At 39.6% G+C, this 20,562-nt stretch overlaps 1 protein-coding gene across 5 annotated transcripts in view; it reads left to right on the forward strand.

Moving 5' to 3' along the window:
* Positions 1–20,562, forward strand: part of COL4A3 (collagen, type IV, alpha 3 (Goodpasture antigen)) — a 130,222-nt gene that overhangs the window by 60,914 nt on the left and 48,746 nt on the right. For 4 of the 5 annotated variants that reach the window (XM_014531046.1, XM_014531043.1, XM_014531044.1 and 1 more), the window contains exons 4-20: positions 2,993–3,037; positions 3,592–3,637; positions 4,751–4,812; positions 5,726–5,779; positions 6,817–6,843; positions 8,148–8,225; positions 8,839–8,901; positions 9,027–9,062; positions 10,284–10,325; positions 10,551–10,628; positions 12,267–12,329; positions 12,721–12,780; positions 15,523–15,567; positions 15,815–15,868; positions 16,765–16,806; positions 18,765–18,849; positions 19,970–20,005. In XM_014531046.1, the coding sequence (XP_014386532.1) occupies positions 2,993–3,037; positions 3,592–3,637; positions 4,751–4,812; positions 5,726–5,779; positions 6,817–6,843; positions 8,148–8,225; positions 8,839–8,901; positions 9,027–9,062; positions 10,284–10,325; positions 10,551–10,628; positions 12,267–12,329; positions 12,721–12,780; positions 15,523–15,567; positions 15,815–15,868; positions 16,765–16,806; positions 18,765–18,849; positions 19,970–20,005 (916 nt within the window). Of the gene's footprint in view, positions 1–2,992; positions 3,038–3,591; positions 3,638–4,750; positions 4,813–5,725; positions 5,780–6,816; positions 6,844–8,147; positions 8,226–8,838; positions 8,902–9,026; positions 9,063–9,226; positions 9,263–10,283; positions 10,326–10,550; positions 10,629–12,266; positions 12,330–12,720; positions 12,781–15,522; positions 15,568–15,814; positions 15,869–16,764; positions 16,807–18,764; positions 18,850–19,969; positions 20,006–20,562 lie in introns of all 5 variants that reach the window. The other variant, XM_014531045.1, reaches the window with a different exon arrangement.

Here is a 20,562-nt window from a genome sequence, read left to right on the forward strand (position 1 = left end):
CACACACACACTGTACCCTGCTCACTGGAATTACAAGTATAACCTTATTCCAAGAGATATCTCCTTTGTCTTGGGATATTCTAACATTCCTTTTGATGTTGGCCTTTCTCTTTCAGTCCTTAAACATACCAGTATTTCCCCATATTAATATAAACATGCTCTAGACCTTACAGGTACAGTGACCAAAGGATTGCCATCCTTTCCCTGTCTTTCCTTTCTGTCAAACTTCTTTAAAAAATAGCTAACCAGGCTGGCTATAGTTCATCTCCATTCACTCCTCAGCAGGTGATAATTGCCTTGGGCCCCCTCTCTCCTGACAACACTCTAGCAGAGATCACCCATGACTCCAAGTGACCAGTGCCAATGGATACTTCTGTGTCTTTGTCTGACCTGGACCCCTCTGCTTTGTCTCAGAGATCATGGAGTGGATTGCTCTCTTCTCCTTGAAACTCAGTCTTTGTTTCTGACTCTCTTCTTGCTTTCCGCCCTTCCTGTCTTTCTTGGGTTCCTTTTTCTCAACTCTTCCCTTAAACATCAGGTACCCTACATTCTGACCAGAGCCTACTGCCTTTCACACTGGTCACACATTTTTATTCTAAAGTCTGTGATAAAACAAAGGGCTTTTGCTTAAATCAGTGCCCTGGAGGATTTGCTAAAGAACTCATAACTACTAGATTGCTCATGGCTCTTTCCTGCCGTGGACGTTAGTCAGTCACAACCCTGACTGCTGGTCTTCAGCAAACTATGAACTAACCAGTAAGTTATGAAAGACAATCACAATTGATCTCCACACAGTTTTTTTAAATTTCATAAATATTGTTATAGGATATTGACATGGTCATCAAAGGCAATATTTACTGAAAATTTACTCTGTGTCAGCGCTAGACCGTGTATTCCTGACTACACCTCATTTACATTTCACAGTGGTTCCAGAAATCATGATGGAGACTCATAATCTAGTTCTCATTACTGTCTCCATTTTATGGATGAGGAAACCAACACTCAGAGCACTTAAGTAATTTGTCCTGGTTACACAGCCAACAGGTGGCTGCTTTTATACAATGCCAGCATCAACCTCCTTAACCAAAGAAGCTAAACCCACACCTGTAGTTTCCAAGTAAAAATGCAAAGATGGCTTGTTCTCCAAAAATTCCACCATTTCCTGTCTATCCCTGTATGCGTTGTTTCTTCATTTCTCCTTCTTGTGATCCTAATTTTGGAAAAGTCATTTGGATTCTGGACATTCTATGCCTGAATTTGGATACATTCTGTGGCCTCCCTCCCGGGTGTGACCGCATATTTTCCTCCATTTCGCTGGTAGAATGAATTGGCCACTGCAACCCTATGCATCAGATCAGCTAAATTCTAACTCCTTCCTTTTCGTTTTCTTCTCTGTACTCTGCTTGTTTCTCTCAGCATTTCTTTAATGATGCTAACAATACATTAAAATGAAGGTTCTGAACATATGGTGCTCAGAGTTCAATGATGTGCAAGGATTCCATAAAGCTAATTCAGAAAACCATGTGCCACGTTGACATGGAGTTCATATTTTAAAGCACAGCTTGTAGATGTGGCAAGTTCAATGATGTGCAAGGATTCCGTAAAGCTAATTCAGAAAAACCATGTGCCACGTTGCCATGGAGTTCATATTTTAATCATGTTTTTTTTTTTAAATATATTTTATTGATTTTTTACAGAGAGGAAGGGACAGAGATAGAGAGTTAGAAACATCGATGAGAGAGAAACATCGATCAGCTGCCTCCTGCACATCTCCTACTGGGGATGTGCCTGCAACCCAGGTACATGCCCTTGACCGGAATCGAACCTGGGACCTTTCAGTCCGCAGGCCGACGCTCTATCCACTGAGCCAAACCGGTTTTGGCTGGAGTTCATATTTTAAAGCACAGCTTGTAGATGTGGCCGCACAAGATAATTTGATCCAAGGCAGACAAAGATATCAAAACCTTACCAAAAGATTTTTCAAACATATAAACTTCCTACCTTACTTTTAAATATTGTTTTGCATGAGAATATTTACAACGGGGAAGTGAAACCTGCAAGTCCCTCCTCTGCCTTCTGCAAACACAGATAGCAGAGAAGGGGGCATGGTCATGTAGTCAGGAATTTCACCTGCAGAGAAGGGGGCATGGTCATATAGCCAGGAATTTCACCTGCAGAGAAGGGGGCATGGTCATGTAGCCAGAAATTTCACCTCATCCAGGAAAGGCTGGCTGTGGCCTTGACCATCCAATCTCAGAAGACTCTGTAACCCCTTTCCCAAAATAAAATAAAAAATACTGAAACTCTCAGGAATGATGAAAACAGCTTTTGGACAATGGAACTTTCCCACCCAGTGGTCTAGTTAAACTAGTATCCATTTAAGGCTATTATTTTCTAAGAAACCAGGGCCTCAAAACTGTGCTCAGTATGCGCCCAAAGCAAGCTTATGTCTGATTCAGGCAGCCCTTGCCTGGCTGAGTATTTATCTGTGCATGGCAGGCACATTTTGTTAATGAAGTATTTCTCACGCACAGAAATATCGGCTGCCGTGCTCAGCCACCTTTGCAACTGTCGCTCATTCTTATCAGACCCCAGCAGCTGGCGGCTCCAGGGCGGGTTTACAGCAGAACTTGTCAGACACTGATGTGAACAGGAATCATCACTGCACCTTGCTGAGATGCAGAATCAGAATCAATAGGTCTGGGAGGTGGGGGCCCTGAGATTCTGCTTCTCTAACAAGCTCCCAGATGATGCCAATGTTAGACCCTTACTTTCAGTAGCCAGGGTTTGAATGAAACTTTCTCTGTCTGTCCTTACTGGTCAATATTTTAGCTCCAATGAAACAAGCAAGTAAGTGAACCATGTTAACGATGAAATAACCACAAGAGCAAAACTCTTTGAGATGTCAATCAAACTTGGACCTTTCATTTATGGGGTTTGGGGTGCCAAATAATTGTCTTGGTGTTTACTTTTGTTTTCCACTTGGATCTAGGGCGCTCCAGGATGTCCAGGACTCACTGGTCCCAAAGGTGTAAGGGTTAGTAGTCCAACCTGATTGCTTAATGAATTCTTTTTTTTTTAAAGTATTGCAGTGTAGAAGTTATACAAATATCATGAAGGAGTACATTGTTTATGGTGCACTTCTATAGATGAAGTTCAAGAACAGGTAAAATTATAATGTACAAGTCACAAGATAGTGGTGACTATGTGGGGTTGGTGCTAACTGATGGAAAAGGCATGAGAGAACCATCTGGAGTGATGTCTGTGTCTGGATGGGCATTGATAACACCACTGTGTACACACGCACGTATTGGTGGTCATGGAAGATTGGAGCACTGGACTCTAATCAATTTACACCTTTAAAGTCTACCCCCAAAAGCCTAAAACAATTGTAATCATCTCTTTTTAAAATTGATATAAATGTAAGATTTACAAAAGTTCGACAAACCTTTTTTTGTGTTTTAAGTAGTTTTTAGCCATTCCAAATTATAGTTGCAGGAGGGGGCTATTGGAATGGTAAATAATTTTCTGTTTATAAGTTGAACATTTCAAGTGTTTTTCTTGCCACCCTTCCCTTTTCTATGCCTTCAGGGGATATCTGGATTACCAGGATTTTCAGGTCCTCCTGGACTTCCAGTAAGTAATGGGGAAAATGTGTAACTGAAAAAATAAAAAGTAAGCTTATTTTAATAAAGATGTTAAATCAATAGCACAAGGAAATAGGTATTGATAAATTTGCTACATGATGAAAATGGCACAATAGAATAGCATAATATGTTAGTGTGGATTGGTAGATCATACAAATCAAATTGTATTTCCTGAAAAACTAGAATAGACTAGAATAGAATAATAGAATAGAATAGAAGAATAAAACAGAAGATTAGACTAGAATAGAAAAATAGAATAGAAAGAATAGAAGAGAACAACTGCTTAATAACATCCTATCTAATAATAGACAAACATGGTAATTGATTGTACCTTCGCTACGCCTCCCATTGGCTAATCAGCACGATATGCAAATTAACCACCAACAAAGATGGCGGCTAATTTGCATACAGCAGGCAGGGCGGGACAGCGCCATCCTGCCTGCCTCGCTGCCATCCGGGCCTGCTATTTGCGACCCAGGCAGCAGGCGGCCCGTATGAGAACAGACCCAGGGCTGGCGGGGGGACCGCAGCGATCGGCCACTGGCCACGCCCACAAACAGCCCTCCCAGGGGGGATCCCCAGCTGACAGGTGATAATGCACGGATCTGCCACTGGCCACGCCCACAAACGGCTCTCCCGTGGGGATCGGAGGCTGGCAGGTGCTAATGCACTGATCTGCCAAAACACACACCTGGGCCGCCTTTGCCCTGCAGGAACTATGCAGCTGGCAGAGGGGAATGGGGCTGCTGGGAGCAGGGCGGGAACTTCCCGGGGTTTGCGTCAGGCAGCCCAGAGCAGAATGCGAACTATCCCTGCTGGTAGCTGCTTGCTCATTCACTTACTTGCTCATTCATTCACTCATTCACTCACTCATTATTCACTCACTCAAGAAACCCTATCAGGTCCATGGCACCAGGCCAAGCACTGAAGTTGAAGCAGGATAGGACAGAGCTATGTCCTCAAGATGTTAGTAATTCAGTAGGGCGAAGCAGGCACATGAACGAGGCAGTTGTATGCACAGATGCAGTGTACTGGGTTCTGTGAGGGCTGTAACTAACGCCGACTTTGTTCTCTTGATAAAATGGGGCCTCGGGAGCCAGGCCGCATCCCCGGCTATCCTGGACCTTACGGTCCTGCAGGTTTACCAGGATGCAATGGTTCTAAGGTATGTACTTCTTACACAGGACTTGATCAGTCAATGTTTTGCTGAATGACTTAATCAAGCTGAAGTAGCAATGAGATGGGCTAGACTTTCCTGGAAACATTCTTTTAACCAGAACCAATGGTACTTGTCTTCAGGGCAGAAATGTGATTTTTGAACCAGGAACCTACCTATTTCCTTTTTTCCTATGCCTTGGTTTCCGATTGTCTTTTTTTTTTTAAATATATTTTATTGATTTTTTACAGAGAGGAAGGGAGAGGGATAGAGTTAGAAACATCGATGAGAGAGAAACATTGATTAGCTGCCTCCTGCACACCTCCTACTGAAGATGTGCCTGCAACCAAGGTACATGCCCTTGACCAGAATTGATCCTCAGTTCACAGGCTGACGCTCTATCCACTGAGCCAAACCAGCCAGGGCTCTGATTGTCTTTTGAGGAAGTTCTTTTCTATTTGCCCACAGAAAGATAACAAGTTATTTTGATCTGAGGTTGTGAGTGTATATAAATCAGAAACTCAAGCTGGGAATGCAAGGTATGTCTTTGGAGAAGAGGGACTGAGCTTTCCTATGTTCATTCGTCTCCTCGGTTTCCTGACTGCCCGCACCTCTTCCCAGAGTGGTGGCCAGGAAAGAACTAATCACTGAGGTTTCAAGGAAACAGCAATTAAACAGTTCTTGACACAATTAAGCTTTCACCATTTATGCACAATTTGAGAAACAAATTTTAATCCTGTTTTCAATTAAAATAATGGTTTTCTGGCCTTCAGACTCATGACCCAGTATCCATAAGGCACTTTGGTTACGTTGTCTAGCTTTACCACTGCAGGGTTGGAAGAGAGAAACAGGGAAAATATCTCAATAGGCTGTTTTAGAACAAGTAAGAAGAATGACAAGTTTTGTATGGTCTTTCTTCCAGGGTGAACAAGGTTTCCCAGGATTTCCAGGGACACCAGGCTACCCAGGGGTTCCGGTAGGTTTTCATTTCTCTCATCAGAAACATAAAGTGAAATGTAAGTGGTTTAGTCCAGAATGGCCGTGTATTGAAATCCATCATGGGGATGTCTGGTGCAGCCAATAGTAAACACTAAACTGATAGTTGGGGAATGAATGAACAAATGATTTATGAGTTCAGGTTTACACGTTGAGACTTTTTTGTGATTTAAAGGAATACAGTGGAGCTGAGTAGTAGGCAGAGGAGAGACTGGGAGGGAGTGACTCAAAGAGTGAGAGTGTGGGGTAGGAGGGTGGCTTAGAACCAGGACTGAAAGAGCTCCAGCATGTGACCTCTAGGTCAAGGAGAATAAACCCGTGAAGGAAGCATGACCCTGGTGGTAGAAGGAGACCAGGAGGCCTGTATGATGGAAGGGCAGGAAAGACATGTTTCAGTAGAGGACAGTGACAGACAGACAGCCACCTGATGCTGCTGAGAAGTCCAGTAAAAGAGAAACTGACATTTTATCATCGACTTTAGCAATGTCAAAGTCATGGCAGAACTTAGCAAGGGAGACGTCCATCTTGGAGAGAGGTAGGTGGCAGCTGTGGGACTGAAGAATGAGTCAGAGATGAACAGAACAGGAGGTATGCAGATGACATGAAGAGAAGGGCAGTACTGCGGGGGAGAGGAAGATTATGGTAGACTTAGTCTAAATGAGAGTGACTTGAGCGTGTTGTAAAGGCAGCAGGAAGTACACAGTAGAGGGAGAAGGTAGAACAGAGGGAGAAGTGGGATGTTGTTTACTTGATTTGTGTCTAGTGCAGCCGTGGGCAAACTACGGCCCGCGGGCTGGATACGGCCCGTTTGAAATGGATAAAACTAAAAAAAAAAAAAAAAAACCCGTACCCTTTTATGTAATGATGTTTACTTTGAATTTATATTAGTTTACACAAACACTCCATCCATGCTTTTGTTCCGGCCCTCCGGTCCAGTTTAAGAACCCATTGTGGCCCTCGAGTCAAAAAGTTTGCCCACCCCTGGTCTAGTGGTAAATATGCCACTTTCTTTCCTAGGGTGCCATTGGCTTAAAAGGAGAAAAGGTAAGACATCTGTGGTATGTTATTATTGAACATGTCTAATTGTACATATGAAAGGGACTTCTATTAAATAATGAGATATAAAAATTAAAAATGAGATTGCATCATTAATCCAGAATCCATAATACTTGAGATATCATATTTATTTCTATTAAACAACTTCTTCTATCTCTCGTCATAAGTATACAAGTTTCATATCATCCTTTAAGGAAATAGATCTGGGAGAAAAGAGCTGGCCTCGAGGCCAGGACCCACATTCCACATCCAGAATTGCCACCAATTCTGGTATCTTGGGAAACCCGTTATCATCCTTGTGTCTTCTTTCCTTCCTTGCACAGTAAATTTTTAATTTTAGAAACTATGAAAATGCTGTGAATCCTTCAAAATGAGATAACTAAGCCATTTCTCTAAGTATATACCCTGGTATCAATGAAAGAACATTCAAACCTATAGAAAAGTTTTGTGAGAGTTTGAGCCAAATTTTTGAGAACATGCCCAGAGCAAGCTCTCAAAGGATTGAAAAAATGCTGCAGAGAAGGCAGTTTTTCAGTTTCTTTTATGAATTTAGAATAAAGGGAGGAGACATAAGGAAGATACATGAAACCCATTGGTGGTAGATTAAGGGAGTGGGAAAAAGCAAAACAAGGGAATCCCTAAAATTGGACACAAAGCAAAATAGAGAAACTTCTTTCACATGGGTGGGTACAGGAGAGTTAACATCTACAGCAGATGGAGATGGTATTGGGCAACAGGATGACCATGAGGGGCTTATGATCTCACACTCTAGTGTCAGCAGTTGTGCCTTTAGGGGTCTAGAAAAGAAAATGACTGACATTTCGAAGGTATATCATCTTCGATGCATAAGAACAGGGACAGGGCTCACTTAAGGTAAAACACAGCACATGGAGATGGTATTGGGCAACAGGATGACAATGAGGGGTTTTGATCTCACACTCTAGTGTCATCAATTGTGCCTTCGGGGGTCTAGAAAAGAAAATGACTCTGACACTTCAAAGATATATCATCTTAAATGCATAAGAACAGGGACAGGGCTCACTTAAGGTAAAAACTGACCTTTGCTAAGGAAGCTATAGGCCTGGGAGGTGACCTGCCCAGTTCAGAATTTGTGAACAGACCATCCTGTGTGGTTACTTTTGGTCATTGAGCCTATCAGGTTGATTACATAGCCCCTTTTTCATTCACACTGGAAAGCACTTTTATCCTTGAAGTAGCATGACCCTGAATAAGCATGCAAAGGGGTTTTAAAGATATAACATTGATTATGTTCAATGAACTTCATTTTCAAGGGTGCTCCTGCTGAAGGAGAAGATGTAGAGTATGATGGAAAAGGGGATCCCGGGCTGCCAGGAGCTCCAGGATTCCAGGTACAAGCACTTCAGAGAGCAGTCCTACTGTCCTCGGTGCCCCCTCTCTGTTTTGTGTGTGTGTGTGTGTGTGTGTTCTCTCTCTCTCTCTCTCTCTCTCTCTCTCTCTCTCTCTCTCTCTCCTCTTTCTTTTCCCCTATATTTCTTTCTCACTCTCCTAAGAACATTTTTAATATACAATTTCTTCTATTTACATATACACCTTATTTCATTCTAAAACATTCACCTTATAAGACACTAGATGAAGCTGATGTAAAAAGATGATTTGTACATGTCTTTTCATCTTTTCTTAAGTCTCAGTGACCCAAGATTTCCTACATCTAAGGTGGAATCTCCAAGGAAAAGTTAGGTTCCACTTACTCCGTATTTGTTAAAACTCAAGGCTAGACTTGTATCGCACACTGAACACAATTTAAAACTGTAATGTTAAGTAATAGCTCTACCATAAAATTTGCATGATAGTAGATAACTGGTTTTTACTTAAACTGCAGCCATAAATGGAAGGTGTCATGCTCCTCAGGTCTTATTAAAATATTTTAATTCACTTAACTAATGGGCATTGTCCATAGGTGAGTAGTACATTTACTCTTCTTCTTTGTCTCTTATTTTGAAGGGTTTGCCGGGCCTCCCAGGTTTTCCTGGACCTGTGGGCCCACCTGGCCCTCCGGGATTCTTTGTAAGTATTAAGTTGTCATTGCTGTAGACGCTATAAACTAATGAAAGAGTTGTAGCTAAAACATTTAAACAGTTTTCTGGCTTGGTGCATTTCCCGCTGTAATTATAATTTGTGGATTTTTTTAGGGCTTGCCAGGAATCATGGGGTCTCCAGGACTTAAGGTAAATTACAATTCATAGGTCATATCAGCCATAACATCCTACCCAATGAGAAAGCCAAACCTGGTCTGATTATAAACTAATGAAAGAGTTGTAGCCAAAACATTTAAACAGTTTTCTAGCTTGGTGCATTTCCCGCTGTAATTATAATTTGTGGATTTTTTTAGGGCTTGCCAGGAACCATGGGGTCTCCAGGACTTAAGGTAAATTACAATTCATAGGTCATATCAGCCATAACATCCTACCCAATGAGAAAGCCAAACCTGGTCTGATTCCACACATGGGTCAGTATAGCTATTATTAGAAAAAATAAAATCAATAAATAACAAATGTTGTTGAGGATGTGGACAGATGGAAACCCTTGTGTACTGTTGGTGGGAATGCAGATTGGTGCAGGCATTATAGTATGGAGGTTCCTAAAAAATTAAAAATAGAGCTACCATGTGATTCAGCAATTCTGGTTCTGGGCATTTATCTGAAAAAAATGAAATCACTAAATCAAAAAATATATGCACCCCATTGCAACATTATTTACAGTAGCCAAGATATGGAAGCAACATAGGTGTCCATATATAGATAAGTGGATAAAGAAGAGCAGATAAATGGAATATTATTCATCGATAAAAAAGAATGAAATCTCTCCATTTGCAACAACATGGATGGACCTAGAGGGTTTATGCTTTGTGAAATAAGCCAGACAGAGAAAGACAAATACTGTATGATTTCACTTATATGCAGAATCTAAAAAACAAAACAAATGAACAAATAACAAAAAAACAGAAACAGACTCACAGATACAGAGAACAAACTGAGCGTTGCTAGAGGGGTGGGATGAGGGTGAAAACAGTAAAGGGGAATATAAGGTACAAACTTCTTGTTATAAAATAATTATGATATGGGGATGTAATGTACAGAGTTAGTAATATCATAACAATTTTGTACGGTGACAGATGGTTCTAGATTTATTGTGGTGATTACCTCGTAAAGTATATAAATGTAGAGTCATTATGTTGTATGCCTGAAACATATAATATTATATATCAACTATACTTTAATTTTTAAAAAAGAATACATTATTCCAAGATTAAATAAAATAACAATTGTGACCCTGTGGGGAAAAGTTAAACTATAAGTGTTCAGTTACAAATATTAGAACTTCAAAGGGTTTAGAAAATGTATTCGTGTTCCTTTTTAAAAAATAATTTGGTTTTGTATTTCTTACAGGGTCACATGGGTGATAATGTGATTGGACAAAAAGGAGAGCGGGTAATTTAAATACTACAGTTTATTTGTGGGCAATATATTTGAAGTTCCATAGCAATTAGCTATACATTTTATTCAGTAAGTCACACTGAAATGAATGCATTTGTTGTGTCTCAAACTTTCATTTGCTGTTTTCTTACAAGAGCACTAATGGAGAAAAGTAGCACTCTCAAACATAGTAAAGATAATGTCGTTTCCTTTTTAATTCTTGAGTATATTTATCTTTAGGGTGTGAAAGGATTAATAGGACCTCCTGGACCACCAGGAACTGTTATTGTGACACAGACTGGCCCAGATAACATAACGGTAACTCTTCAATTTTATTATTAGGGTTGTGCCTTTCCTTTTCTCTTACCTTTTTTTTTTATAAGTTTTGTCACCTAATCCCAGCTCAGCCCAGTCCCCTCAGCCTTACTGAGCCTCAAAGTTTTATTCCTTCCCTATTTTACACTCATGAGCCAGAAAATGTGAAATCTGAAGCAAGCAACTGCCAAGATTCTTGAAGGTAGAGCCCAGGGCCATTTCTGCTCCCCCTTTACTCTCAGTCTTTCTCATTGTCACTAACACAGAGTGGGTATTTAGTGAGTTTTTTTGAATAAATTATTACAAATTGGGTATGCAGCTCTGAGCCAATTGGATGGGGAGAATCTAAAGATATGGATGGAAGGGTGTCATAATTATAAGGGACATTTTATCCTGCCATCATAATCCCAAAGATAATTTGGGCCCCATTCCTCTCCAAGGACACTAGATAGTCTTGTATTTGGACATTACCATTTGCTTTCAGAGTACAGAGCTGAATCAAATGCTCAGACGTGCACCACAATACCATACATCAATCCTGACACTAGGTTGATCCTGGAATATCTGGGAAGGGGGATGGAGAAGCAAGGAGGTAGCTAACAATTTTCTAGCAGATTAACTAAGAAATAAGCATAACACACTCTTATCTTATAAACTTATAACTCATTGTGTTTTAATAATAGCTTGATTGAGATATAATTCGCATGCCATAAAATTCATCTTCTTTATTCAATTCATGGGTTTTAGTAATAATGAATTTTAACAGCTGTATTAGATATAAGTCAAGACCATAAAATGACTTATTTAGTGTATAATTCAATGGCTTTAGTATATTCATAGAGTTTCGCAACTATTACCACATTGAATTAGAACATTTGCATCACACCAAAGAGAAACCCCTTAGCCATCACTCTCCAATGTAATTTTTAATAATAGAAATTTTCAAAACAAAAGGTAAAACAAAACATAGTAAAATATAATATGAAAAAATAAATAAATAATTCACTTCAAAGACTGGGTGTAGAAGGGGGATTGACCTAAAGGGAAAAAAACTAAACTTTCTAGAGGTAATTAACAGAAATAAAATTAACAAATTTTAAATTTTTATTGGCTGAAAATTGATAGGAAAAAATACCTTATCCTGACAAAAATCTAAATCTGAAAGATATCATCCAGGGTGGAGGAAATGAGTTTGAAGGAAATGATGCCCTCAAGAGAAGATGCACATTGGAAAAAAAATAATCAATAAAACATGATAAAAGCAAAACAAACGTGATTAATAAATCAAATTCTTCTTGTAACATTTACTCAGAAAATAATTGATCGCAATTAAAAATCTTTTCAATATATTAAAAATGAAGGTAAAATACATTAGAAATGATGTGATTATGCTTATAGAAAGCTGATTCAATGTAGTTTGATTTAAAAAAAGATACTTTATTTAAAAAATTAGTATATGACTTCAGTGGGTTCATAAGTATAAAATTGAAAATGTGAAAAATGATAATGTGTCGTGTTAACAGGAAGTACATAGGTATTCTGTAAATCCAGTGTACTGAACAGATAGAGGACTTTTTCAAGTATAAGCAGTAAAATCTTGTTTGATCTGTTTGTAACGACCTTAAATTGTTTTTGTGGCAGGAACTCAAAGGGGAGAAGGGAGAAAAGGGCGCCATGGGCCAACCCGGACCTCCTGGACCCAGAGTAGGTCATTTAGAGTCACATTGTTCCTTTGAAACACAAACTAAAACCTTAGTGAACATTTTGATGTCTGACCTATCTTCAAATCTTAAGATTAGCTGAAGATCAATAGTATTTTACCACAGAGGTCATGAACATAGAAATTATTTTATGATCACTTCTAGCTGAAATCCTAGCACTGTTTCACCCATCTTAGAATTTATCTTCAGTATCTGTTTTTTAGCATCTGTTTTTTAATTAATTAACTCTCATAAATAAGACTTCCCTCTTAGATAACCCATCATTTCAACATTTTTAAATGTGGCAGAATAATCAGAAAGGAAAGGTGAATAAAAATCAATGTAAGTCAAAAATCAATAATTTGTAAAACTTGACATAACTCTCATTAATACAGGGACCACCAGGAGACTCTTACGGATCAGGAAAAGGTGCCCCTGGAGAACCTGGCTCACAGGTAAATTAGGAAATTCATTGTCATATGCCGCCTCCATTGGGCAGCATTTAGGACTCTTGAGGTGGCAAGTATAAGATGGCCAGCTCAAACTAGCTTAGATTTTTTTAAATGTTGGGAAGTGAAATTTATTTGTTCAAGTATCTGAGAAGTTCAAGGCCTCCAGAGACTGAAACAATATGGGCAGGACTCTCTCCATTTCTCTTCTGTTCCTCTCTGTGTGTTTGCCTCATTCTCTCCTTTACCAAATGATCTTCCATGTAGGGAGCAATGAGGAGAATGAGCAAGATGTAGCAACAAACAACTTCAGGTTAATAGCATCCAAGGAGAAAGAGTGTGTCCATATATAAAATCCCACAGAATCACTCTGATTGGCTCAGCTTGGGTCATGTGTTTAATTCTGGAAAAGTGACCATGTCCAGGAATAAAAGATACCACGATTGGCCAGGCCAGTGGGGTAGGGGACTCCTGTGGCTGACAGCCCCATCAGAACCACACAGAGAGAGGACAGCTCCAAAGGGCGCTTGGGCACTTCTAGCTGAAATCCTAGCACTGTTTCACCCATCTTAGAATTTATCTTCAGTATCTGGTTTTTTTAGCATCTGTTTTTTAATTAATTAATTAATACTCATAAATAAGACTTCCCTCTTAGATTACCCATCATTTCAATATTTTTAAATGTAGCAGAATAATCAGAAGGGGAAGGTGAATAAAAATCAATGTAAGTCAAAAATCAATAATTTGTAAAACTTGACATAACTCTCATTAATACAGGGACCACCAGGAGACTCTTACGGATCAGGAAAAGGTGCCCCTGGAGAACCTGGCTCACAGGTAAATTAGGAAATTCATTGTCATATGCCGCCTCCATTGGGCAGCATTTAGGACTCTTTAGGTGGCAAGTATAAGATGGCCAACTCAAACTAGCTTAGATTTTTTTAAATGTTTGGAAAGTGAAATTTATTTGTTCAAGTATCTGAGAAATTCAAGGCCTCCAGAGACTGAAACAATATGGGCGGGACTCTCTCCATTTCTCTTCTGCTCCTCTCTATGTGTTGGCCTCATTCTCTCCTTTACCAAATGATCTTCCATGTAAGGGGCAATGAGGAGAGTGAGCAAGCTGTAGCAACAGACAACTTCATATAAATAGCATCCAAGGAGAAAGAGTGTGTCCATATATAAAATCCTACAGAATCACTCTGATTGGCTCAGCTTGGGTCATGTGTTTAATTCTGGAAAAGTGACCAAGTCCAGGAATAAAAGATACCACGATTGGCCAGGCCAGTGGGGCAGGGGGCTCCTGTGGCTGACAGCCCCATCAGAACCACACAGAGAGAGGACAGCTCCAAAGGGCGCTTGGGCACACTGTGATGAGAAGTGAGATACAGGGAAGACAGAGCAGCAGGGGCCCTCTCTCCCACCCAGCTCTATTTTAAAGATTTAAAACTCTAAAAGGAATATACTGGGAAAAGTACTTTTTTCTAAGAAGAAATATTGATCCAGTATGATTTTTAATTCTATCATGGAGGGTAAATACCATAATAGTTCATCCAAGAGCCTTGTCTGTTTGGACATTGCAATGTACTTTTTATACATATATTTAAACACAGGCACATCTGGAATTCATGCAACTGGCAACATTTCAAATAAATAAATTGACTGTGAAACTTTTCACTTTCTGGGTTTTCTTGTCCACCTCTCAGCTCAGTGCTTGCTTGATTTTCCTTCCAAAGTTGGATGGACAGTATCAATTTAAGCTCTGCTCTTAATTTCCTCTCTTTCTTCCTTATTTCACATTCACACTGGTCTCTGCCTTCCCTGCAAGAGGAGATGTTTGCGTGTTCTGTGATTAATATTTGTCCTTCTAATAACTGGGAGGGAAGCATCAGTCAAGCTTTCTTGCCTGAGGTTGAGAGGAGATGATTATCTCATTTAAGTTTTCCATGTTTATTAATATTATCCACATTTATTAGATTACATGTTTTTGTTTTGTTTGTTTTTAGGGGAAACCTGGAAAAGACGGGGCCCCTGGGTTCCCTGGCACTAAGGTAAAGGCATGGTTTACCTGCTGACATAGTGAAAATGTCAATCCTATTAGACAAAGAAGGATTTTTTTTGAGAGTCACTTAGTAGTTATAAGCTAACCAAAAGCGTGTCATTTTTTAAAAATTACATTTGAGAATCATAGTTTTACACTAAAAAGAGAGAACAACTGAGCACATTTTCTTTTTCCATATTGATCCAGTATGATTTTTAATTCTATCATGGAGGGTAAATACCATAATAGTTCATCCAAGAGCCTTGTCTGTTTGGACATTGCAATGTACTTTTTATACATATATTTAAACACAGGCACATCTGGAATTCATGCAACTGGCAACATTTCAAATAAATAAATTGACTGTGAAACTTTTCACTTTCTGGGTTTTCTTGTCCACCTCTCAGCTCAGTGCTTGCTTGATTTTCCTTCCAAAGTTGGATGGACAGTATCAATTTAAGCTCTGCTCTTAATTTCCTCTCTTTCTTCCTTATTTCCCATTCCCACTGGTCTCTGCCTTCCCTGCAAGAGGAGATGTTTGCGTGTTCTGTGATTAATATTTGTCCTTCTAATAACTGGGAGGGAAGCATCAGTCAAGCTTTCTTGCCTGAGGTTGAGAGGAGATGATTATCTCATTTAAGTTTTCCATGTTTATTAATATTATCCACATTTATTAGATTACATGTTTTTGTTTTGTTTGTTTTTAGGGGAAACCTGGAAAAGACGGGGCCCCTGGGTTCCCTGGCACTAAGGTAAAGGCATGGTTTACCTGCTGACATAGTAAAAATGTCAATCCTATTAGACAAAGAAGGATTTTTTTGAGAGTCACTTAGTAGTGTTTCGTTTTTTAAAAATTACATTTGAGAATCATAGTTTTACACTAAAAAGAGAGAACAACTGAGCACATTTTCTTTTTCCAAAAAGTTCAAACTGTTCTGCTTCCAACAAAGAAATTGATCCCTGTGTCTTCTGACCCCCTTTCTTCGCTCTGTTCTTTAGGGAGCCAAAGGCAGCAGGGGCTTCCCTGGGTTGAGGGGTGAAGATGGCATTAAGGTAATCCCCTACCTCATGTTCTATCTTCAGCCTTTTTCAATTGGTTGGGTTTTGCCCACTTTTTCCCATCACACCCTGGAACTAGGTACAAGAAATTGCAATCATTGTTCTTTAAAATACCTTAGTATATTTAATAAGAAATGAGAGATGTAGCAACTTTACTTAAGCACTTGAAGGTCTGTCTAGTGAAAAAGATATTAAATTTATTCTATGTAGTAGAATCTTAGGACCAGTGAGATTTCAGCTCCCCACACGTAAGGAGCTGGAAAAGGCCTGGGATTGTAGAAAGTTTTGGGTCATTGGAGATCAAGCATAAGGATAAGTGGCTCCATGAGTCTCAACCTGGGCCGTTACACACTGAAAAGTCATCATCAATTAGCTGTGAAGTGTATTCCACATGGTTTCTTTCTGACAACATGTTGCAGACATATTCAAATAATTTTCATATGTAGGTATATGTGCAAATTCAAGGTGTATCTTCTAATAATACCACTTCCAGTAGAATTCTGAAATGCCCTCTTCAGTAGATAGGAAAGGGGGTTGGTTACCATTGGGATTCTGGGAACTGCATACACCCATAGCCTGGTGACCCAGTTCCTCTAATCTGGGAGAGAACTGGGGAGTGGACAATGCATGTGGACACCCTTTGAAGGGAGTGTCATGAAAGAAACCTGGAGAGCCACCAGAACAACCACCTCTTCAGAACCTTGCTGATGGGACTCTTGACCCAGAGACAGCCCTCCAGGAAAATAATCTAAAGTTTGTATATTACATAGAAATAACATTACTTTGAGCATTGATTTCTTGTTTACCTGTGCATTTTGCTTTTTAAGTCTACCAAATGTGTAAATACTTTTGATTACTGTACCCATAATTGTAATTGTTTTTTGCCATAGGGGTGGAAAGGGGACATTGGCCCTCCAGGATTTCGTGGCCCAGTAAGTATCATTAAAGACAATGTCAATGTCATATTTGATCAAGGAAATTCTGAATCAGGGTCTCTCATTAATGGTTATGATAGAGATTATAGTATTTATTTTTTTTATCAAACCAGGGCAAAACAATAGCTGTTGTCATTATTTGACAAAGGACAAATATTTCTACTTGGTCTTCTTTGGTCTTTGATATGCACTAGTAGTACCCATCCTGGGCTGTGGGGAGGAAGGATCAGATTTGGCCCAAGGGGATTCTGAATCCTGAATAGAGTAGGAGGACAGATGGCTACCCAGGGGTGAGGGAGCCGGCTCCACTTTCTCCAGCTAGTCATGACAAGTGCACCTTCAGGCAGCAGGAAAAGCTCAACCAGGTTTCATGCAGGGCCAGCAAACACCAATCACCCAGCCCAAGCTCCATCTCAGCAGGCCATCTCTTCCTTGCAGTGAGGACATGGATGTGATAGCTGTCAGCTTCTGGCTTCAGGGTGGCCACATTCTATATTCTGTGATCTGCAGCTTAAGTAGAGGAATAAAAGGGAGCCAGGCTCTGAGTCCTGGTATCTGTTCCTCTCCCCCTCAAAAGACAGTGGTCCTCACATGCAATGTGCTGAGCAGGGCTGCCATTTCTTCATTGAGTAGGTTTGACAGTACAGTGTATGGTACAAGAATCATGGGGAGAGGAGCTATCCTATTGCACATGATGCAGTCAGACCTCTCAGACAAGTAATTTAACGTGGTTACTGGAGGAGGGTCCTGGAAACCTGCATCTTTATACTACAAGCAAATGATTCAAATGCGAGTAGTCCCAAAGCACTTTTATGGAGTTGCCAGGAAGATGAAATGGGCTATGTTGTGAAAGCTCTTAGCCAACACTCTGCAGGCACACAGAGGTCATTGTGGATTTTACGAAGAAGATTATTACATTACTAGAGGCCTGATGCACAAAATTCGTGCAAGGGCCTTGGCCCCGGCCCCCGCCCACTGCCACCACGGCCAGGGCCTCTGCTGCCTCTGCCTTGGCCCCCGCCCGCTGTGGCTTTGTCCGGAAGGAAGGACAGACATCCAGAAGGATGTCCGGTCTAATTAGCATATTACACTTTTATTGTTACAGATTATTATTGCTATTATTATGCATTCTTTTTGTTATTTTCTACTTGTTGCTTAACCACAAAGTTCTTGTTACCTCATCTTTCAATAAGTCAACAAAGAATTGCCCCATGTAAAATATGAAAAAAACAAACAGAGGTTTTTAAAAACCTTTTACATTTTCATCTTCTTTTCAAGATAAATGGACTGAATTCTAAGTGATATCTACTTTTCCAATTGCACTTTAGAGGAAGTCTAAGCATTTTTAGCTCACTCTGTATTGTCTCATGCTCAACTCTATGTAACTGCAGCATCTACTACCATCAGAGGAAATTGCTTAGGAAGTAGATGGGTAAAGAGACCAGAAGTAGGTCCATAGAATATGTCAGAAACAGTAGTACTTATTGTAGGTCAATGGTGTCCTGAAAGTTAAAGAAATAGTCAATAGAGTACTGTTTGATGTGTAGGTCTGAGGATAAAATAAATTCAGTGCATCAGGACAAGCATTTTCAAAAAGTGAAATAGAACAGAATAAAAATATCAGAGTTGATCATATTCATAAGGTAAATCACTATTTTGTGAAACTTTAATATCTGTGTACATAGTCACACATACATAGATATATCTGTCTGTATGGATATATATGTAAATATAAATGAAATATATGATGCCATACCAGAAATATCAACTTTTATCTTTAAATTTATCCATCCCATATACATGACTACCCTATTTCTGCTAACACATAAGCCTATGAATTGAGAAAAATGAGGAAAGTATCATTCTGGCTAAAAAGAAGAAATTGAAGTCATTGCATTTGGCGAATGTCCATAAATAGCTATTCTTCCTTTTTCTTCATTTCTTTTTCCTTTAAGACAGAATATTATGATGCATACGCGGTAAAGGGAGATGAGGGAACTCCAGGTCCTCCAGGGCCCAAAGGAGCGCGTGGCCCACAGGGTGAGAATAAATTCCTTCCTGAAGCATTTGCTGACCATTTTCATCTTTCAAGGTAACACAACATGTGCTTATAGACCTAGAATTTGCAGGGGGAGAAGGGAAGTCTCCTCATTTTCATGGATGGTGGCATTTTTTGGTGTCTCCTAATTTCTATACAAAACTTGAAAAATTTATGTGAAACTTTTGAATGAAAATACCAAAAAATCATTAAATTAACTTCATGCAGGAAATCACGAAGTTCAAGTCTGGCAAGCAGACACTAACATGGTCCGAGGGCAGGACCAGGGAGTGTAAGAAATCTGTTATCTCAGCGGGATTACAGATGTGAAAATGGAGACCTGAATGGCTGGAATTTGAGCAAATCCACACCAACAGTGGCCAGGGGTGACTGAAGCCCTGGTTTCCTGATGCCTGGCACCATGAATTAAAGACACGCTTACTTATCTTCTACCCACTTTGATGGATTGGAAAGGTCTCGGCCGCGAGCTCTCTCATCTCTGGCTGCACCTTAGAACCCCTGGGACTTCTTCACTGATGCCCACATCAGGGTCCCCCTGTGACTCTGATTTGTCAGGAGGAAGGCTCTGGACATGAGCAGAATGTGAAAGCGCCTCGGATTATTCTAACGTGCAGCAGGATTGAGCACACTAATCTAGGCAAATTAATGGCTTAAACAAGATTTTTCAAAGGAGATTTGTGCTTAAAGGAAAAATTCCCAGTGTATTTAAATAAATGGACAGATACATTTAGATATAGATTTTTTAAGGCAATTTTAGAGCTAGAAGCAGTCTGAGGTGGGACACCAGCTCAAACTACAGATCCTTAACAATTCCAGCTGTTCGCTTTTCTTGTATCTGAACCATCCCAGCAAAGTACACACAGAGCAGGCTCTTAGTGAGTTTCTGCTGAATTATTTGAAAAGGTTATCTGAGATTAGTTTCTTCTCTGCAGTTTGTCTAAATAAGTAAAGTTTTCTAATATGTATCTATATGAGAATGGAGAAAAAGTGTGGAAAATATTTATCATTAATTATTATTATATTATAACCCAAGATTGCAAGAATGGGGTGACAGGGTATTTATTTCTTCATAAGCAATTTATTGCTGTTCTGTATTCATAGGTCCCAGTGGCCCTCCCGGAGATCCTGGAAGGCCAGGTATGTACATGTTTCTCAGGGTATCAACAGAAATGCTATTAAAAAGTCAAATGCACTGCTCTCTAGTAAGTTGGCATTATTTATGGAAGGCAAATCTTTCGTTAATTGGTATAAAAGTGTTTGCAAATTTTTACTTGTGAAAAGGAAGTGAAAAATTACACAGTGTTGTAGAAATGCTCTTTTTCACTTCTCAGTGGTTTTAACTAAGTGTAAGACAGCAAACTAGGTATATGAGAAGAAGCCTTAAAACTCAGAGGAGGCACAGAGAGAAAAACTAGTTTGATGGTGATTAGCTTGGTTAAAAATCATAGTTTTCAAGTTGCATCAGAATTCATAGGTTATACTTTTTATGTGACATTTTAAATTTTACAATATATTGTTTATAGAAACATAGGCAATTCCATAAAGTGTAGAAGCACCCATGAGTCATTAGCGTGGTTGCCTCTTGAGAAAGGGAGGAGAAATAGAATCAAGGATGGTTCCACAGAGGCCGCAATTATAGCTGTAATGATGTGATGTGTCCTTTTGTAAAGGAAGAGTAACTAAGAAAAAAAATA

The sequence above is a fragment of the Myotis brandtii genome, unplaced genomic scaffold (assembly GCF_000412655.1).
Source record: "Myotis brandtii unplaced genomic scaffold, ASM41265v1 scaffold79, whole genome shotgun sequence".
NCBI classification, from domain to species: Eukaryota; Metazoa; Chordata; class Mammalia; order Chiroptera; family Vespertilionidae; genus Myotis; species Myotis brandtii.